General features: G+C 31.3%; 1 protein-coding gene across 1 annotated transcript; it reads left to right on the top strand.

The window, feature by feature from the left end:
- The first annotated feature begins 6,664 nt into the window (after positions 1-6,664).
- On the top strand, positions 6,665-8,119 carry LOC132069283 (transcription repressor OFP5-like). The gene has a single exon (XM_059462684.1). It carries the CDS (start codon positions 6,670-6,672, stop codon positions 7,900-7,902), a length of 1,233 nt encoding a protein of 410 aa, XP_059318667.1. The 5' UTR covers positions 6,665-6,669; the 3' UTR covers positions 7,903-8,119.
- The last annotated feature ends 13,589 nt before the right edge of the window (positions 8,120-21,708 follow it).

Genomic DNA, 21,708 nt, shown 5'->3' with positions numbered 1-21,708 from the left:
TGACGGTGCTATGATATCATACGTTGAAAATAATAAGATTTCCACTATCCAAATTCCAAGACTTGATACTAATTTCATAAATGACACTCTTGAAAGAAAAAGAACAAAATGTGTGAAATTTGACATGGAAAAGCATATTCTAGCTAGTGAGTAAACTACAAATAGATAATAAAAAATTTAGAATATTAAATTGCTAAAAAGAATCTTGAAAATTGTAGTTCACGAAATTTGCAGTTTCATCTGAATCTTCTCTAGCACTCTTTTCTTCTCCTCTGAGTGAGTTTATATCATCTTCATAATCAAATAGATAACAAATTCAATTATATGAAAGAAGTAAAGCCTACACTCCCTCAGTCTCAAATTAATTGTCATGTTTCGCTTTCAAAAATTAAACTATGTGAACTTTGACAACATCTTAATTTATTTTTCATCAAATTGACATTAAAAAAATTACAACTTATAATACTTTTTATTATAATTTTTGAATATTTTAATTTTAATTTTAATTATAAAATATTAAGTTGATTAATTTAATTTAGCTTTTAAAATTAGTCAAATTGACTCTAGAGAAGCGAACCATATTTGAAATGGGAAGTAACTTTTATTTATAATCAAAAGTGGAGCCAAGAATTCAACTTTTTGGGTTCTTATGGGTTCTAATTTAATTTAATTTAATTTAGCTTCAAAATTAGTCAAATTGACTCTCGAGAAGCGAATCATGACACCTAATTTGAGACGGGGAGTAACTTTTATTTATAATAAAAAGCTTAGCCAGAATTTAACTTATGGGTTTTGAAATTTAGAACGCGACATCAAGTGATAATAACTGACTATTTCTTAATACAAAATAAACTATTTGAACAAACGTTCTTTGGATTTGACCAAACTCGTATCCAAGCTTCTAGCTACTCCACCCACCGACCAACTTAATTAAACCCTTTGACACTTAGCCAAAAAACACCAAATAAGACACATTCGTTCACTTTTGAAAAAAAATAATACTTTAGCAGGTAAATTGAGACTCGGGTAATGACATCATGTTAACGTAGTATATGCACTTGGTTCAAAGATAATTTAATCATTGAGTACATAAGTAAACAAAAATAATTAGCTCTTTTTAGGATTTTGCGCCTTATGCCGATGTTGGAGTAACTACATAATGTAAAAGACAAAATTTACTCCAGACTCCATAACACTAAATCACCATAAGTCAAAATCCTTAAGAGACAAATAGAAAATAGACAAAATTAGGTTAAGATGTGTTTTGAATTTCAAAACTAAGCATTGTGGGAGAAAAATGAGCTGACATGAATGCAATAATGAGTAAATTAAGTGACACTGTCACGTAAGATTTGTGAACTCAATAGATCATGGAAAAATGAAGCCACCAAGTGCCCAAGTGCGATGTCTTTTTGCTTTTGGTAGGACATGAATATGAAATTTTCGAAGCACAATTTCGTGTGACTATTTGGCCCTATATTCTTGGAAGTTCTTTCATATTTTTGATGCTGTTAGTTTAAAATTTTTAGGTCATAATATTTATTGTATTTAACTTATATACACGGATAGTAAAAACTTATTACTATTAACCATCAAGTCACCTAAATATATCTATGTTTAATCGCTCACAAAAATGGGAATGGTAATCTCGAAAAATAAGGCAGGTTACTAATTAATAAAAAAAAAAAAAAGGTAAATAATGATCCGATAATATAAAAATTCTAACACTCAGTGTATATTGCTATAAATTCATATTTATTTTGTAGCTTTAGAGGACATATAGGCTAGTGCTTTTTCTGTGGGTGGGGCTGGGGCTTCTTATGAAAAGGTCAGTTAAAATAGTCATTTGCTTGTCTTTCATCTGAAGGAACTAGGTATAAGACATAGGCATATCGACATTTTGCCATGGAAAATGAGTCGTTGCATGTTGGAGCTTTCTCCTCTGAGCTTTACTCTGCTCTATGTCTAGTTGTAAGTTTTAAATTTAAAGTTTCACCGGTGAGTATTAGTTTGAAATGGTAGGAGTGTAATCCAGTATTTTCTTGAGATGGAAACGAATGTGTTATATTTTATTATTCAGTTTCTACTTTCTAACCAAATTACTTTGACTTGGCCAAACTTTAGTATCATGAATTAGTTTGTAGACATTTAACAGTTGTAGTTGCATTGTTTTGAATTTGACAGTACTTGACTGAACATATATTGTGTTACAATCAAGGGTTGAAGTGAGATACATATGATCTCTTCACTCTTAATCAGAGATACTTTGAAAAAGAAAATCTATGTAAGGAGTCGCATTCCCCTTAATGAGCCTTATAAGATGCAAATTCAAATTAATTAGGATACCGATTAATGTAGTTATACCCACACCAAAAATTAAAGAAATAGTTTGCGCGAAGAACGATTTAATATTATCTCCAGCCTATATATTTGTCTTTTTAATGTTTTTTTACATCCTTTAATAAAGACATTTGATAATCTTAAATCATAAGAGTATACTTGTCCATTAAGAGTTTACTTATCCAAGCTATCCTTTATCTCTCATTGAATATCTTAACTAACAATCCACTAAACGAAATAATAAGGAAATATTTAGAAAAAATATATGAATAACTTCTTATTTTTGTAGAACGTCAAATATTTTAGACAACCTTATTTTGATAATGAATAAAATTTTGGAGCTTAAACGAGCTCTAAAAAATTTTACTCTTCGAAGATGAAGGCATAGTAGTATCTTGACTTTTGGTGTACGTACGTTTGAAATCAAGACAACCAACTCAGAAACCATCAAAGCGAGTAGTAATATTTTCTGGATGTCCGTTTCCCAAAAATGCCTATTCAATCACAAGCTACAAAGTTTGGTCAGATATGTATTACTCCCTCCTGGAGGCGGAGCCAGAATTCAAAGCTTGTGGGTTCGGAGTTCTAATTCTTTAAAGCTACTGGGGTTTTTAATTAATAATTTGTACAAATTTGACAAAAAATTTAATACAAATATATGGTTCGGACAAAAACTACTAGGTTCGGCCGAACCCACGCCCGAAGGGCTAGCTCCGCCCATGTTCCCTCGGTCTCAAAAAGATTGTCTTAGTTTGACCGACACGGAATTTAAGAAATAAAAGATAACTTTTGAAATGTGTGGTCCAAATCAAGCTTTAGATATTTATGTGGTTGTAAATCATCTCATAAAATTAAATTATTTCAAAAAGAAATGTGTCGATCTTTTTTAGACCAAATAATAAAAAAAGTAAGACAATCTTTTTGGGACGGAGGTAGTATAATTTATAAGCTTATTCCCTCCATTCTGCATGTGAATGAGCTCATATATATTTATCAATCCTGACATAAACCAATACTTTGAGATTAATTTGAATATGAACGAATAAAAATAAAAATAAAGAGTTTAACTTGCTTTCTATTTGCAATCCATCACCATTTGTCTAGAGTTTAAGTTATATACCCATTGTTATTGTAAATATTTTTTACACTATCAAGTCATTTAAAAAATTAAAAAATATCTATAGGTAAGCATCATTAAAATATGAAATTTGTAATTGTAAAAATAAGACAAAGTACCTGTTGCAACAAATAGATGTGATTTGATGTTGTAAAAAAAAAAATTAGCCTCTTGGTGAGTATAACTTAAACTCCTTTGTTTATTATTTTTATTTTTGCGCTCTTTCTTTTGTTCTGTTTTTGTTTTTATTTTCAATCAGTTGAGCTGATAGAGGAATTTTTTTAGCAGAATAATTGAGAAAGGGATTTACGTATATTTTGAATATGAGATCAATAACCACCCTTTCTTTATTCTTAAATAGATATTTCGAGTTCGAGGAACAATAAATTTATGGTAGCTAGGAAGCACTTACCCTTTAATAGGTTCTACGATTATTCTTCACACTTTAAATTAGCTAAGTCAGTAAATTTTGAATAACAAATAATTATACCAAAAAAGAAAAAGGAAAAAATATAAGTTCAAGTGTTCAACTGAACATATTACACATCATCAAAACTTAAATGCCAATAAAAACGTTTTCCTGAAATCTATAAACTCCTTTATCTTCTTGCTTATGTCATGTTAGGTGTTTATGTATTCTGAGTATTGTGACAAGACCGTTTGTAATCACTTACCTTGTTTGAGTCCATAGTATAATAGCAAGAATCGGATTCGTAGCAATATTTTCTTTTGTAGTACCTTTTTTGGTTTCCTTTCAAAGCGAATGATCATAAAAAGAAAAAAGAACAAAAAGAGGATGAGACGGTAATTAGAAAACTGAAAGGGATAACTTAAGTTGTGCAGAATTGAAATCCTCATCAAGGACATTATATTCCTCTATTCTTGCATGTCCTTATCAGAGACTTGTTCTCCGAAAACAAATAAAAAGGTGATAAGTCAGTACTCTAGGTATATATATATATATATATATATATATATATATATATATATATATATCTTATTTTTTGGTTGAAAGTTTGAACTTAAATGATACTATGAGATTCAAGATTTTATTAAACGCCATCTGAACACAAAAGAATAAACGAAGCTTGAAAAATGCGAGAGAATATTGAATTTTATATTTTTCATATTTTGTCTAATAAACAAAATAACGTGGATCTTTTTATTGTATCACCGTAATTTATATTCCCACGAATTCATGATTGTCACGTGTGGAGAGAATCATCGAGTACTGGATAATTTTTAAAATGTTCTACCTAATTCCATCTATTAAATTTCATTCATTCAAGTGACCGACCGGTTCTACTATATTGTACGTAGTATTTAATCATGTACGGGACCAAAGTTTGAACAATGATGGCAGTAACTTGACCAAAATGTTATCCTAAGTCCTCAAGTTTGGCATGCCCATTCGTTTGAAATCGGCAACTTTGAATGGTCAAACTAAAAATTTTAAGATATAAAAGAATCTTTGGCATTAGATAACTTAGGTATAGCAAAATATTTGAAGCCTATACAAGTTTTAGATGAAGATACAATACCTTTCCACCCAATTAAACTAGAATCAAAATATTTGAAGCCTATACAAGTTTTAGATGACTATACAACACCTTTCCACCCAATTAAACTAGTTAAAGAAAATTGAGTTTAGCTAATTTACTTTTCTATGGAACTTAGCTTACTGTTAAGATTGTTATGTTAAAAGATTGCAAGGTCTCAGACGCTCGCACTTGTATATAATTCATTTAAAAATATTTTAAATTATTAATTATTGTGATTTAAAGTACTTTTTAAATGATCTTTGAATATGTAAATTTATTGTTAAAATTACTTTGTTCAAATTCATACCAATATTTAAGAATTATTTATTTTTTCTTTTTTTGTTGAAACACAAGACCATTCAAAAGAAGAAGAAAAGGTTGGGCCGGGGCGGGGGGGGGGGGTGGGGGGCCCGTGTGGAGGAGGGGAAATATCATAATGCGTACGTGAAATGGAATGATTCATCCTGCTGCTTCCATGTGACTCACTAGAATTTACTATTCACAAGTTTGAAAATATGTGGATTAGAAATTCCACCGCGATTTTTTCTAGACTTCCATTTCTAATGAACTTTTTAAGAAAAACTTAAACTACACCAACTAAATAAACTATGTTACTCGATGTGATATTATTGGTTTTGGGATAAATTCATACAATTTTCTCCGAAAAGCATTAAGTCTGGCCCCACGCCATCACTCTGGCATCACCAAACTGGCCTCGCTGAACCACAGGCTATAATATTAGTTGTTGAGCTAAAACAATCTAAGGATATTTTTAAGGAAAAATTACTTGGTGTATCTCCTTCTAAGAGATAATTATTGATAATAACTACCTTTTGTAACAATTACATTTCGTAGCTTTATGATACATCAAGTGGCCGTGGCTGGAGTGGTTATTGGGTGTGGGCTCTGGCCCTCGCCGTACAGGTTCAAATACCCAGCCGACCATATATATTTTTCTTACATATTTTTCACAGTTTCTTCTCCTTTGTATGAGTGTATCTGAGTGTATTTCGTCATATGTATCTCATAAGTATTTGGCTCATATGTCTTGTATCTGAATGTATTCAGCTTCATATGTATTTTGAATATACACAATGTATCTTGAAATTTTGTTGAAATGCATTCAAATACAGTGAATACATTCAACTTCGCGGCAACTCAAACACATTCAAATACAGTCGAATATATGTGACATCAGATAAGGTTGGATACAACTGAACAGTGTATTCAAATACAGTCAAACACAACGAAAATGTCTACTGATAGCTACGAATTGTAAATATGAAAAAAGGTAGTTATGGATGGTTAAGTGCTCCAAAAAGGTAGTTATTTATGTAAGTCGCCCAATTACCATGATGCGAGATTATCCATTTAAGGTCAAACTCGCACGGTTTTCTCCAAGAGACCTCACACAATTAAGAGTATCAAATGCCTTATAAGTAGCTTATTTTTTTTTTCCAACTACAAATATAGAACTTCGTTCACACACACCCAAAAAATATTTTATATTTTATTGCTTTATTATATAGATTCCCAGAGTCTCATCCTATGAATCTTCATGGAGTAATTTAATATTCAGTATATTTATTCTACTACTACTAGTAGGGGTATGAGTTTCTACACACTATATATATGCATGCAGACCATGACAGTAATTTGAATTATTAGAACATGGAGAATCATATTGTACACAAATTCTCTCGCTTGTTCCCTTCCTCTTTCAGTTCTTGTCAGTTCCGAAATATACCCGATGTTGTTGAAAGCTCAATTGTTATCTCCACCAATAATAATGTTCTTGGAGCTTCCTCAAGAACAATTTCTTCAATCAAAACTCAAGAATCCAAATCAAACAAGAACAATTTGAATGTTTCAAAGGGTTCTAAAACTCATAAACCCAATAAAGAGTCAAATTTCATGAAAAGTTCTTCATCAAATAGTGGGTGGTTCAGTAGTGAAGGAGAAAATGAATTTGATGGTGAAACAGAAGGTGCATTTTTCAGCTTGTCTTCAGGTTATTTTTCCGAGTCTTTTCGCCGGAAACCACCTGAAACTTGTCGGAAAAAATACAACCAAAAGAGTTCTGAAATGAGTCGTTGTTCTTCTGAATTATCAGTGAATTCTATGTCAACAGCACTGAGAGAAAACAGGACAATTGAGCGAGTTAGGTCAAATTTAGATGAGTCAAAATGGGTCAAATCAATAAACGGGCTTGATTTCACCACCTCAGAAACAGAGCAAAACAGAACAAAAATCAGCAAAACTGCCCGGAAACCAGCTGAAACTTGTCAGAAAAAATACAATGAAAAGAGTTCTGAAACTAGTCGTTGTTCTTCTGAATTGTCAATGAATTCAGTTTCAACAGCACTGAGTGAAAGGAAGAAAAATGAGCGAGTTGAGTCAAATTTAGACGAGTCAAAATGGGTCAAATCAATAAACGGGCTTGATTTTGCTACCTCAAAATCAGAGCAAAACAGAGGAAAAATCAGCAAAACTGCCCGGAAAACAGCCGAAAAGCAGACAAGATGTAGAAGAACTCACCGGAAAACCATCCCAGTTGAGAAGTTTGATTATTACAGTGAGTTTACTACTAGTAATACTCGCCGGAAAACTACCAAATGTCGCCGGAAAATCAAGAAAATGAGTTTAATTAACTCAAATGAAATGGGTAAGTTTTCAATTGTAATTGATGGAAAAATTGAAGAAAGCATTGCAGTAGAGAAGAGTACAAGTGATCCATACAGTGATTTCAGAACATCAATGGTGGAGATGATAGTAGAAAAACAAATATTTGGACTTAAGGATCTTCAAAGGCTTTTGCATGGTTTTCTATCATTGAATTCACCATCTTTCCATAAGATTATTTTTGAGGTTTTCTCAGAGATTTGTGAAACCTTATTTCACTAACTGGTAGTAGTATTTTTTTTTTAGTTTAAGTTAGGATTAGTTTGAATAAATTTTTCTAGGATTTTGATTAACTTGGTGTAAGAACGAATATGCTGCTACTAATTACTAAATGCTATGTATCATCTTCTTTTTAGTCTATATATGTCGATGATTTCTTGCTTCTATGAAAATGATTGAATTTCGTTTGTTTGTATATTTGTAAATTTGTTTTACAGGGGAATGGTGAAGTAATAGCTCTCATTTTCCTTTCTTTTACTAATGTTGTTTTGGCTCAAAATTATTTTAATCCTCCAACTTTACTCTAAAAATCAAATACCTCCTTAAACATTGAACAATGGATATTTTCATCCTCTTAGCTCAACTTCCGATCATTGACCGGTAATTATAGATTAGTTGACCGATTATTAAAGAGGTAAAATGAAATTTCGCTTATATTCTTAAGTAATAAGTGGGTGCCCTAATTAAGCATACATTATTTTCCTACAGTTTTTTTCTCTATTAAGTAATTCTAACGTCTCTCTATTTCATATTTCCACAGAACCTTTCAGACCCTTATAACAATTGTTTACTAATCTGGAATTTGTCATCTCAATATTTGAATAGCTTTACCTCTGGTAACCTTTGTTATTCTTCTTTTCAAATGTCAAGACAAACGCAGAGATGAAAATCCAAAATGGCTGCTATTATTATCTCTTCTCTGCTGCCTCCTTTTCCATCAAAGCAATTTCAAGCAAGCTATTAAGATCTCGATTCTCCTCTGCTAAACTCACCACACCTTCTCCAATTCTTTCTTCCAGATTTTTAGCATTTTCTCATACTCTTCCCATTTTTCCTCCACCAAATTCACCAGCTCCGGTTAAGAAGGTGAGAAGAGTAAGATCCGTAAACAATTGTTTACAAGGGTTTGAAAGATTATCTAAAAATATGAAGAGTTGGTTAGGCTGAGAGAAATTAATTAAGACAGAGACGAGTTAGAATTACTTAACGGAGGAAAACTATGGGAAAATAATATGATTAATTAAGGCACCCACTAATTAATTAAGAATATAAGTGAAATTCCATTTTACCCCTTTAATGATCGGTCAACTAATCTAAAGTTACCGGTCAATAGCCGGAAGTTGAGATAAGAGGATGAAAATGTCAATTGTTCAATGTTGGGGGAGGTATTTGATTTTTAGAGTAAAGTTGGAGGACTAAAATGATTTTCACCCTGTTGTTTTTGAATTCTCGAGTCTACATGGAAAGCCACCTGGTAATTGGAATTGGTGTAGTAATTACACAGCCTAGTAATTACAATAATTATAACAACCTGTTTATTTGTCATCACATAATTACGGTGTAATTACAAGCGTATTTTTTGGTTGCACAAGTGTAATTACACAGTTAGTTTAATTTAAAAATAAAATTTAATTATCAAAAATTAAAAATTAATATTAAAAAAATATGTGCATTTATAAATGATGTTAAATTATGTATTTGACAACGCATTATTTCTTGAAAATATAATAATTAATAATCATATATTTGTAACTAATATTGTAAAAAATAATTGATATATATTTTCAAATAATATTTTAATTTTAATTAGTTACAAAAATTAAAAGCAGACTTTTTGTGAGAACATCATGGATTGGATGTTGGACAAAAAAATTAATATTTATAAATATAATGCCTTAACATTATTCAAATGTTTGACAAAAAAAAAAAATCTATCAACTGTAAGTGAAAAATAAACAGCATGCAATGTGAAATAACAAGTCAATAGTACTAAAGCAAATAAATTAAAATCGAAAATATAACCTAAATTCAAAATCCAAAAAAAAAAAAAAAAAACGTTTAACATAATACTCTTATGTCAAATTCCAACATTACATAAGTTCAAACGCAACTTAAGTAAATATAATTTAAAAGAAAGATAAAATATAAGTCTCTAACCTCATTTACAATGAAATTCTACTTTAATAAGATCACTCATTAAATGTCAAGTTTGTTAATGACTCATTCTTTGTAATACTAAGATGTGTAGTTTCAAAAATTAGAATGATAACACAGTTATGCTAAATAAATAAAATATAAAAATATAAAAAAACACGAGAATTACATGAATACACATAAAGGTTGGGACTAAGAAAAAAGGGAATGAAAGATAAATAATATAAAAGAAAAAATTTATTTTAAAAATAAAAAGAAGTTAAAATAATATAAATAAAAATAAATTTAAAAAGAAAAGAAATTAAAATCAAACAAAAAAGAAAGAAACTAAAAAGTAACCATGTAATTACAGGGTGTAATTACTCGCAATTCTAACCCCCTCCTTTCCCCTCCCCCCCGCTTGAAAATTGGAGAGTGTAATCGCACCCAATTTCCACCTAACTAAGTAATTACTCGGTCAAACAAACAGGTGAAATTGTATAATTACACTCAGTTCCAATTACCTGGGTGGCTTTCCAAACAGGCCCTTAGTCGGAACACATTGGGGTTGGTTTGGTATTGCTCTGGTCCAAGATTTTGATGGAAATTACACAGGAAAAGTAAAGTCTGATACATTGCATGTGATGGTGGACGTGTCCAATTTATATGCTAATGTAGTAAAAAGTTATTTCTCCGTCCCAATTTATGTGATATAGTTTAATTAGGTACGGAGTTCAAGAAATAAAGGAAGATTTTTAAAACTTGTGCTCTAAAACAACTAATAGATATTTGTGGCTCTAAATAATTTCATTAAGGGTAAAAGAGTAAGTTTTAAGTTAAATTATTTTTAAATATAGAAATGTATTATTCTTTATGGAACAGCCTAAAAAGAAAAATGTATCACATAAATTGGGACAGAGAAAGTACTATTAGTGAATAATGAAATTATTTAATTGAGCTCGTGTGTTCAACCAATTAATTTTTACAAATTTAAATCAAGGTTTAACTTGACCCAAACATAAATTCACTTCAAAATAATAAACTAGACCTATCCAAATACAACTTGATCAGAAGCAAATAAGAAAAACACTCTTAACCAGAGATCTAGAATTAGAGTCGGCCTTGGAAATGGAAAATTTCTAGGAGGAAACGCTAATAGGGACTACGTATCGCAGTTCCGTATTAGTTGTTCCGTATTAGTTGAGCCAGTATATTTCATATACCAGATGGTTTTACATAAAAGTCAGAAAAAGCCCTCGTACTATATTCATAAGAATTGAGTAGTAGGCTAATATGATATGAGCCCGAGGAGCACACATGAATCGAGATCCTTCACCCGAGGCCGAGCCAAGGAACTCCAAGTCTTACAAGCAATGATGATGCAAAGAGAGTCGTTGGAGACCTTTGAGGAGCTTCATAGAAGAGCATATGCCGTGTGGATGATCGCTTGGTCACATGGAGTGAAGATGAGATGGAGGGAAACGATGGTGGCTAGCCATGCAAAGAGGCGATTCTTTAAATTCAAGCCATCACCCCTAAAGAAGACTACCAAACAAGGCCCTTACTTTCATTAAGAGTATTTTTGTAATAGCTAGCCTAGTCTTCTTTAGCATATAGTAGTATAAATACTACACTTCGTTATTTCATTACTTAGTTTTTGATGTTGAGATGAGTACTCTAAATGAGTGATAGTTTGTTTGGTAGAATTAGTGTAGTGCTAGTCTAGCGATTAGTGATAGTTAATTATGGTGGATTCCATTGTTGGCTATTAGACCCTTTTCCATTTTCACATTAAAGTTGTTCAATTGTGGATTCATTTGATTAACTCTTAATTGAATTCAAATAGTATAGGTTCGTTAGTAGGAATCGATTAGGAGGGTTTGAATTTCATATATCCAAATTTGCCTATAATTCCTTTACTAATTGGGAATTCTTTTACTATTTGGGTCTTTCTTCTATCCCTCTTCTTCTCATCTCAATTTCTTCACTTTTCCTCTTTGATTTCTAATCTATCTTTTGTTTCCGCGTTTTATTATTTGAATCCATGTCTTCCACCAGCCGGATCCTATCATAATATGTCTCCCGAGACTATCACAATATAAAAAAGATACACTATAGTAACAACAAGTATTATAACTGTGCTTTAAATAAGTTATGATCGACTATCTGAATCCTCCCTCACCACATAAAAGATACACTATTAGTCATTTTTAAGATGGTGTATAAAAGCTTATTGGAGTCTACAATATTCTACATTTTCTTTATGAGCTTATATTGGCCGCAAATCTGACCTACTCAAAAATTTGCAAATTGTACCAATGTGGTACTCAAGACTTCACATCGGGATTACTCCGGTAGTGGACAGTCCATTAATCTTCCACAGTAAATCCTTTGCTGGCCTATGAGCCAACATTATACTACATACCAGACAACATTATACTACATACTAGCCCAACATGCCTCTCTACCCCACAAAGGTAGAGGTAAGATCTGCGTACATCCTACCTTCTTCATATCCCACTTATAAGATTACACTGGATATGATATTATTGTTGTTACCAACCCAACATATGGCACAACAGTAGTATTTATTTTGAGCATTAAATTCCGTATAAATGCTTTTTTCATGGGTTTATTAGTTATTAATAGGGATTTCTACACTACCTATTAGCCCAACAAAGCTACAATCAAAAGTAACCCTAATCTTTATTTTAAAAAAATAAATTTTAGCATGTATGCAATGTACATAATTAATGTATAATCAGTGTGTATATTGATTATACTTATTATGCATTGAATACACACCGGCAATGATTACAAACTATTACGAATATGAAATTGTTTTTAGTGGGCTGACTAAAATGTTAAGATTCATAGATTACATGGGAAATTTCATAAATAGTAGTGAAAACATAAAATATTTCCTAATCTACGATTATTAACTAAATTACATAATCTACAATATATACAAGGTAAATGAGTGTTTGGATATGTCAGTTTTCCTATGACGAGTAAAATCAATTAATTCTCCATTCTGATAAAAATAAATTACTACCGATAAATAAAGAAGCACATTATCAAATAAAGATTCATCTTTATCAAACGCTGCAATATTCCTCAAATACAGTATTCCATCTTTGTATACCTTCATTCTCCTTCTTGATATGCTCTCGGTAGTAATACTCTTTTATTTTCTTTTTTTATCTTGTTGCTTACATGAACTCTAAAAACGGTCGTAAATCTTTAATAAATGATATATTAAGAATTCGTATATAAAGTATAACATATTAATATGTATTATAATATGTGTATGTATAATATGTGTATGTTACGATTACACATATTCTGCTTATGTAATACAAAATTTATACTTCTTTGAAAAAAATATAGGTCCGTCGAGCTATTACTTATATACAGTATCTCAATATGGTATACGCTATGCGGTGAATATAACATATTTTATATGTTATATAAGTCCTAACATATTAATATATATTAATTAAAACTATTCCTTATATACCGTATTTCAAGACGGTATGTGGTGAATAATATATTAAAAATGATGGACGAAAGAGGATAAGTAAAGAGGAATTAGGGAGAGAAACAGAGAATGAGGGAATTTATGAAGATATACAACTAAGGGGGAGAGAATCTTGGGATGGGATAATTTTGGGAAAATTTAGGGAAAATAACACTGTATGACAATTTGAAGAAAATATTTACCTGGATTAGCTCATATTTATTTACTTACCCGAGCTAGCCGACATCTAGAGCTTTGCTGTTGCTCTGCATCTTTGTTTTCTGTTGCTGTTGCTCTGCGGCTTTGTTTTTGTTGCTGGTGAAGCCCAACTTACATTAAATGTGTTAAAATGTCCTAACAACGCTTAAGGTGAAACTTTGTACCTATAGAATTTAGATTACACTATTACAATGATGAGAAAGAGAACAAGTGTGTATAAATACCTATTATACATTATGTATAAACCCCTCTTATGTATAAACACCTATTATACATTATGTATAAACCCTTCTTATGTATAAACACCTCTTGTATAAGTTTGTATAATATTGTATACCAGTGTAAAAGTGTGTATAAATACCTCTTATACATTATTATACACTTTTATACAAGGTTGATACATTGTCTACAGTAGGTGTATAAAGTTGTATATTGTTGTATAATGTTGTATATCGTGAAGAAGTGGCTAGCGGGCGTAATTTAAAAATATGGCTACGCAAATGTAATTTTGGATGCTGGATTGTACATTATTGAAATTTCCCCAAAAATTTATATGGTACAATTTTGGGTGAGAGAATATTAAATATTGTTGTGTATTTGATTAGGAGAGATATGTTAGAGATATGAAAAGTTGTATACAATATAATTAAGAAGTTAAAAATTAGGATAAATTGAATTTCTATAATTTTTTTTTGAAGTAATTGTAATTTTTTAAATAACTTTCTTAAATCTTATGTTCTGTGTAATTTCATCTAAGATAATATATTGTACATAAACCTTGGAGCTTCTTCTCCTTTTAACAGTCCAAACCCAGTGTAGTAACCACAGGCCCGATAAAAAGAAATTGCACCGTTTATCCTCAAATGGGCTGGTCTTTAATTTTGTCCTTTAAATGGACCAGCCTTTAATTTTTGACCCTCGCAATAGAACTTATGCCTAGTAGGGGTCTTTTAGAAACTGAAGTTGTGTGGGGCATACTTTGTGTTATATTAAGATGCAAAATTATAAACTTATGTCCCGAGTAAAATTTCTTTACTATGAGGGCCAAAATAAAAGGCCAGCACAAAATAGGGACAAAAGTGAAATGACCAGCCAGATAACGGATCAAAGAGGAGTAGACATGTTTAGTTTGTTAGGCCCATATAACAAATATATATTGAGGCTACTCTTTCCAAGCTAACCTACTTTCAGAAATTAGGAAAAAATGCATGGAATATTGAACATTGAGCTATAGATAACGTGAAATAAATTTTGAGAAACAATTAACTTAACAAGAATTTTAATTGAGTATATGGAATCAGAAATAATACTTTCAGAATACTTACATATAGAGTATAATTGCGACAACTAAATTTCCATATTTTCATTTTCTATCCAACTTGCTACCATACTCAAGTGTGCTGGAATTGTTAGGTGTCTCCTTGGGTTTAAACACTAATGGTGCAAGAATGGTCAAATAAATTAATAAGGTAATTACATGTAATATTTGTAATAAATATTAATTATGGTAATATATAAAATAGTAACTAACATGCCATAATATATTAAGCGGAAAAGGGCCAAATATACCCCTGTATTATTGGAAAAGAGCCAAATATGCCCCTTGTTATACTTTGGGTCCAAATATACCCTTGTCGTTATACTATTGGTTCAAATATACCCCTCCTCCGTTAAGTTTGTCCAAGGTGGACATCCAATCTTATATAGCACTAACATTTGATGAGATGGATGCCACGTGGCATGCCACCTCACCACTCCTAACCCATTTTACCTCTCACTTCTATTTGTTCTTTCATCACTAAAATTTATTTCCCCTCCGCTACCATGACCACATACAACAGGCTTTGAATAAGCCAGAAAATATTCTGGCTTCCTCTGCATGTTTGATGGTGTGAAGTGGAACCTCTCTTACAGGCAAATCAGCAGATGATTCTGCAGTGATGTCAACTAGACCTCCGTTTGCATCTACAGAAAAAAACGTTCCTTTCACCTAGAAAGAAAAATGTGCAAAAATTCAAACTGCAATTGCTTCTTTTTTTGGTTCGTTGTTGGCAATCAGAATAGTAATTTATACTTCGGTGATAAGTCTCTTTTGGACTAACCAAACTAAGCTAAAAAATCGATTGATAAATAATAATAGAATACAATTTTACTGTCTCAATCCCAACGTAGGGTATGTAGTAAAAACATTGTGTTTAACATCTCAAAATGTGACCCACTTTGCAATTTGAGGGAGGAAAACAGCACTCAATTTGCTTATTTAAAGCTTGTTGGAGGCGTATCAGCTTGGAATTTGAAGAGGTGGTCATGGTGGCGGTAATGGTGGTGGAGCGGAAAGAAATTTTTGTGGTGAAAGAACAAATAGAGGGGAGCGTTAAAATGGGTTAGGGGTGGTGAGGTGACATGCCACGTGGCATCCATCTTATCAAATGTTAGTTTTATGTAGGATTGGATATCCACCTTGGACCAACTTAACGGAGGAGGGGTACATTTGAACCAATAGTATAACGGCAAGGGTATATTTGGACCCAAAGTATAACGAGAGGTATATTTGGCCCTTTTCCAATAGTCCAGGGGTACATTTGGCCCTTTGCCGTATATTAAGTCTATTGATAGTATAAATTTATTACTTTTAATTACCTAACAATAACGTGATTGTATACAAATTTTTAAACTCTCATAGCATTAAAATTTTAATTCATGTTGAAATGACTATTTTTACCCAGAGAAAAAAAAAAAAGCATCTTGAATTCATTTTTGAAGAAGTTCCTGTTTTTCATGTCATCTCGGCAGAATTGGTCGCAAGATCAATCAATGACACAAAGAAGTTGTTTTCCAGTAATGTCAATCACTTGGCAAAACCTTCTTATTTTACTTTTTGGAAGTTTTATTTATATCATCTTTGGTCAAATTTGTAGACTATTCTTAATCAAAATTTTTTTTTTTTGAAAAACTACATTTAGAGAATAAGATTTTGTGTTTAGCTAATCAATTTGAAAATCAATTTTTGAAAAGCAACTTCTACTAATACACTAAGCACTTATTCTTTTTCATAAAAATCTGGCCAAACACGTCAACTCTCTAAATAACCACACAATGTAATTTTTCTAGAGATATACTAAAATGAATATATGTTTACGATAAGTAAAAATACTAATCCGTTTTCCAAAATATACAACTTCCAACAAATCCCACAAAATTAGGAATTTAGGAGATCTTCCTATTTTCTCTTTCCCCAAATACTAGGTTTGTTGATGGGTTTATTTGTTGATTAAAAATATGGTGAGATGAAGAATCCGAAAGAGTAAAACGGTTGGTTTAGGTAGTGAAGCTGCAGTAAAGTTGAATGCTTTTTTGGGGAGTGATGTGTAGGTGTTTTTATGTGGAAAATGTGCTGAAATGGAAGGTTGTTGTGCAATATTTCCAGTGAGTGGTAAAGAAGACTGTAATTAGTGATGGAGGGACAATGAGAAGTTGGACATACACAATATATAAGATATATTGTATGTATGTCCTTGTATACTAGGACATCAATTTGATATACACATGATATACATTGATATACATATGACATAATGCGTTACTTTTATGTCGTATGCATGGCACATATATGCCATGGATATATCACGTGAACACATTGGACATACATATGATTCAAACAATTGCATAATGCATGTACTTGGAGCTCTTCACATTTACAAATTTCGATTTTTGTTTAAGCTGCTTTTAATGAACTCCAATCACTCACAAATTTCGACTCCTCTAAGCCGTTTTCAACAATTTTTATTGCACCCATTTGATTTACTTCAAGTACTTTTAGAACTGTAAGTCATATTCATTCAACCTTTTGACAATGGAGGATCCGATCCCTTTCAACCAGATGGATTTGTTAGATTTGTTGTGTTTTTGACAATTGATGATTGAGGTTTGTTCTTTATGGTATATGAAACTTCTATTTAAATTTGAGCTTATCTAGAGTATATTTGGGCATTGAATTGTTGAAATTCCAAGAACACCTTTTTTTTTTTTTTGTGTGTGTGTGTGTGTTCAGACTCACATGTCTGAAGTTTCAGCCCGTTTTTATATGTATTTTGGTTATGTATGACTGTTGAGCAGACATACATGATTTTTTTTTTTTTTTTTGACAAAAAATTTAGACACACATGACTGAAATTTTAGCTTATTTTAACATATACTTCAGTCATGTACGACTGAAGTTCAGGCATACATGAAAAATTCAGACATGCATGACTGAAATTTTAACAAATTTTTACACGCACCTCAGTTAAAAAAGGTCCGAACTTCGCCTCGGAAAGCCATACCAAACATCAGGCCAAAACGTTTGATGTTTGGCCTTCACATGATCACACTTTCAGACGCGAATGTTTGAAGTTGCCAAGCTTCAAACGCAATTTTATGAATTTGCACCCGAAACGGTTAAACTTGTAAAAAAAAAAAAACAAAGTGGGCACAAGTTGAATGACAACCGCAAAAGTGGGTATTTGTGCACTTGGCCCAATTTAATTTCATTTCCTATTTCTTTTTCGGTGGTTTCTTCTCTAATTGGTAATTGTTAGATCCTCTAGCAATTCCCTTATTGTTAAAATGGAATTTGTGTCAGCCACTATATAAAGATTGCTTCTTCTTTTTCCATTGGAAATTTTCTGTACTTAGTTCGTTCTCTTTTTAAATTTGGATTTATCTAACACTAAATCCAATTCCTTTCCGACCAAAAACAATATTTCCAACCTTGGGTTTCTCTTCATGCCAAATAAGAATATTGTTATCATGTCATGTATTGTTTAAGTTTGGGTTCACACAATATATGGTGTGCATAATGAAAGATTATAAAAACAATGACAAGTCTATTTCAAATACAAGGATAGAACCTATGCTTAATTAATGTTTGGTAATGGCAATCTTTAGAAACAAGATACTGTACTTTTTATTTTATTTTATAGTTTTAGTGTTTAATCTAAACAATCATATTTGGCTAGGGAAATGCTATAAATTATTAATATAAAGAAATCCTCAAGGGCACTTTACATCGTATTTGGTCATTGGAAGCAAACTTGAGAAATAGGTTATTGGTAGAAGTGGCGAAAACACATAGTATAAACAAAAAAACAAGTACATCAAACAATGACATAAAGCTCAATTAAGCCCTAATAATTTAACTTATTTACTTGTATTATGCTAACATCTTTATCTACATAGGTTAAAAATATCCACTCAAAACTAATTAATTAATCGGGAAGCATCTTTCTTTATAATGTTAAAGGCACGAATTACATATAAAGATAAAGTAGCCAATCAAGAAAAGAGTTGACAAGTGAGTTTCTAAGCTTTTTTATTTAAAAACAAAATAAAATCCACCGCTAGTTACTTAAAAATCTAATTTATTACTGTATGTTAATTAGGATGATCAAGTGTTTGCTAAACTTAGAAATTTAACCCTCTTAGCAAAATATGAAAAAATAAAAACATAATTGAAGTCATTTGTAAATGGCAAATTGAGGTAAGTGGGAATGCTTGCGAATACAAATATCCATTAATAAAAAAAGGGTTATGGACATATGTGCTTTTTATTTGTCTATTTGTCACAAGAAAGTGAAGTCCCTACTGCTGTCTAATCAAGCTCTTGGAAAAGTGCTCATCAAATAATTAGTTTCAACAGGAAAGCTGCTGAAAATTACAGTAATTATTTAACAAATTGAGAAAGAGAGAGGAGGAAAGAAGTATAAGAAAAAAAAGTGGAAGACATGATACATATATATGCCCACTCTGATTTTAATTTCTGTCTTATATATAGATAGTTCACAAAGGAGGAGAGGAAGTGGAAAGAATGATTCTCAAATTGTCATAAAGTTATATATAAATTTTGTAAACCCTTTTTCTTAATAAATATTCACATAGTTATTATAGAATAAACTATGACTTGAAGATTTATATGTGTACTAATTTAATTTTTCTGCTTTCTATCCTTTTCCTCATGTAGACATGTCTTTATCAAATAGATACAATTTTTTGGTGCAAAATGATATTAGATGGGATATAAAGTAACTTTGTGTTATTTTTATAGTAAACGATAAAAAGCTCTTACTTAACTTATTTAATTGGAGGCTAGCAATCATTATTCGTCTGTAAGATATGAACCATAAAGATATCCATGTAGATAAAGTACCAAGTGAACGCAGGCCTAGAGATAACCCGATAACCCAAATTAAACAATTGTGTACATTATTATTTTATCAGTAAATATGAAGTGTGCACCGGAATCTCTGTCTGAAAAACACTCTCATTCCATGCATATATCGCAGTACAAAGATTATTATGATCAATCGTAGAGCTAAGAATCACATGGATTGAAAATGGGGGCCATTCTAAAGACTTTAAGCGTGCGTTTGGTGTGAATTTTTTTTTCCTGAAAATAAGCAGAAAACATTATCACAACCGCATTTATATATAACTTTGGAAAACAATATGAAATAGGATTGTGGTGACGGGGGTGGGGTACTAGGCATAGGGGTGGTGTGGGTAGGGTTGGGGTTGAGGGTGGTGGTGGTAAGGGGTCAGGTGGTAGGGGTAGTGGAGTGGGGGATATCGATGGCAGGTTGTTGGGGATGGAAATAATGAGACAATCAACCTGGAGGCTGGAGTACCACTTATGTACTTGTTTTTATTACTCTCACCGGGAAAGTTGCTTTCCTGATTCTGAAAAAAACTTATTTTTCTAGAAAAAATATTTTTTAAATTTTTTAACTAACCAATCATGAAAAAATTACCTCCAGGACAAAAACATACCCTAAAGATATTTATTTTCTCTTTGACCTCAAAAAGGAATTTAAATTAAAGAAGGAGAAATATCCAATTTATTGTTTATATCTCTCTTGCTTCCACCAATTTTTCTTACAAGTTTGAATCTGAGTCCTCAATTTACGATGTAATTGTTTTATAGTGGACAATGCTCTAGGATAAATAATTCATGTAGGGGAGTGACAATTGAGCTATATAGGAAGAATGGTATCAAATTCAACAATGGGGTATAGTGAAAAGTACGTTATAGAATAAAAAAAGAAAGAAATGTTTTATTTTCACCATGAAAATTAATCATATAATCAGAAATGTGGCTTAATGTGCTTCTTAATTAATTACATTTGTTGATGAAAATAGAGAGCAAGAAAGCACAAAATGACACCTCAACCCTTTGTGTGCGAATTCATTACTAGCAACTTTACTTAGCCTTTCTTTTTTGTGTTAAATACTTTATAGCATGTTTGGCGAAGTTTCTAAAATCAAGTTATTTTGAAAAGTACTTTTTCAAAAGTGCTTTTCAAAAAAGTACTTTTGGCGAAAATCAGTTTATGTTTGCATTAATTAATTTTAAAAACACTTTTGAGCAGCAATTAGTGTTTGACAAAATTTTTAAATCTAAGTGTATTTTTCTCAAAAGTGCTTTTCAAAAAAGTACTTTTGGGCAAACACTATTTTTTTAACTTCTGAAAAACTGTTTCTGCTACTCTTCAGAAGCACTTATTTTCTCTTAAAAGCTTCGTCAAACACTTCACTTTTTTTAATATAAGCACTTATTAAAAAAAAAAAAAATACTTTTGAGAAAAATAAGCTCGGCCAAATAGGCTATTAGGCTTTAATTTATACACTAAAGTCAACAAATGATTAATAATACTCATGAGATGAGTTTGTCATTTTTTTTTTTAATAGTATAAAATAGGTATCTTCTTATTACTACTTCAAATAGCTACCAAAGAGCGAAAACTAGGAACTAAGAGCTGGTTCTCAACTTTTTGCCGCCTTGAATCTCTACTTTAGGACTTTAAAAAGTTTTAATTTGATGGGATATGTAGCTTCGTAGTGAAGTTGCTTACTTTCATAGACATGTTATTGCAATTTTTTTTCCGGCACGTATTATTTTAACAGAATATAATAATATAGTAACATTTTCAGATAGATTTGGGGTGAGTCGTCAATTCTTGATTAATATTTTTTTTCATTAGTCGTTTACAGAGATTAAAGGAATCGATGCACTAAACTCTCGCTATGTGCGGGATCCGGGAGAAGCCGGCTCTCGATATAGAGATTGCGGATTCAATATTGAATAATTCATAATTTCGTTCAACCACTTCAACAATCATTAA

The sequence above is a fragment of the Lycium ferocissimum genome, chromosome 9, assembly GCF_029784015.1.
Source record: "Lycium ferocissimum isolate CSIRO_LF1 chromosome 9, AGI_CSIRO_Lferr_CH_V1, whole genome shotgun sequence".
NCBI lineage: Eukaryota > Viridiplantae > Streptophyta > Magnoliopsida > Solanales > Solanaceae > Lycium > Lycium ferocissimum.
The sequence above is the reverse complement of the archived record's forward strand: the minus strand, read 5'-3'. Positions and strand labels throughout refer to the sequence as shown.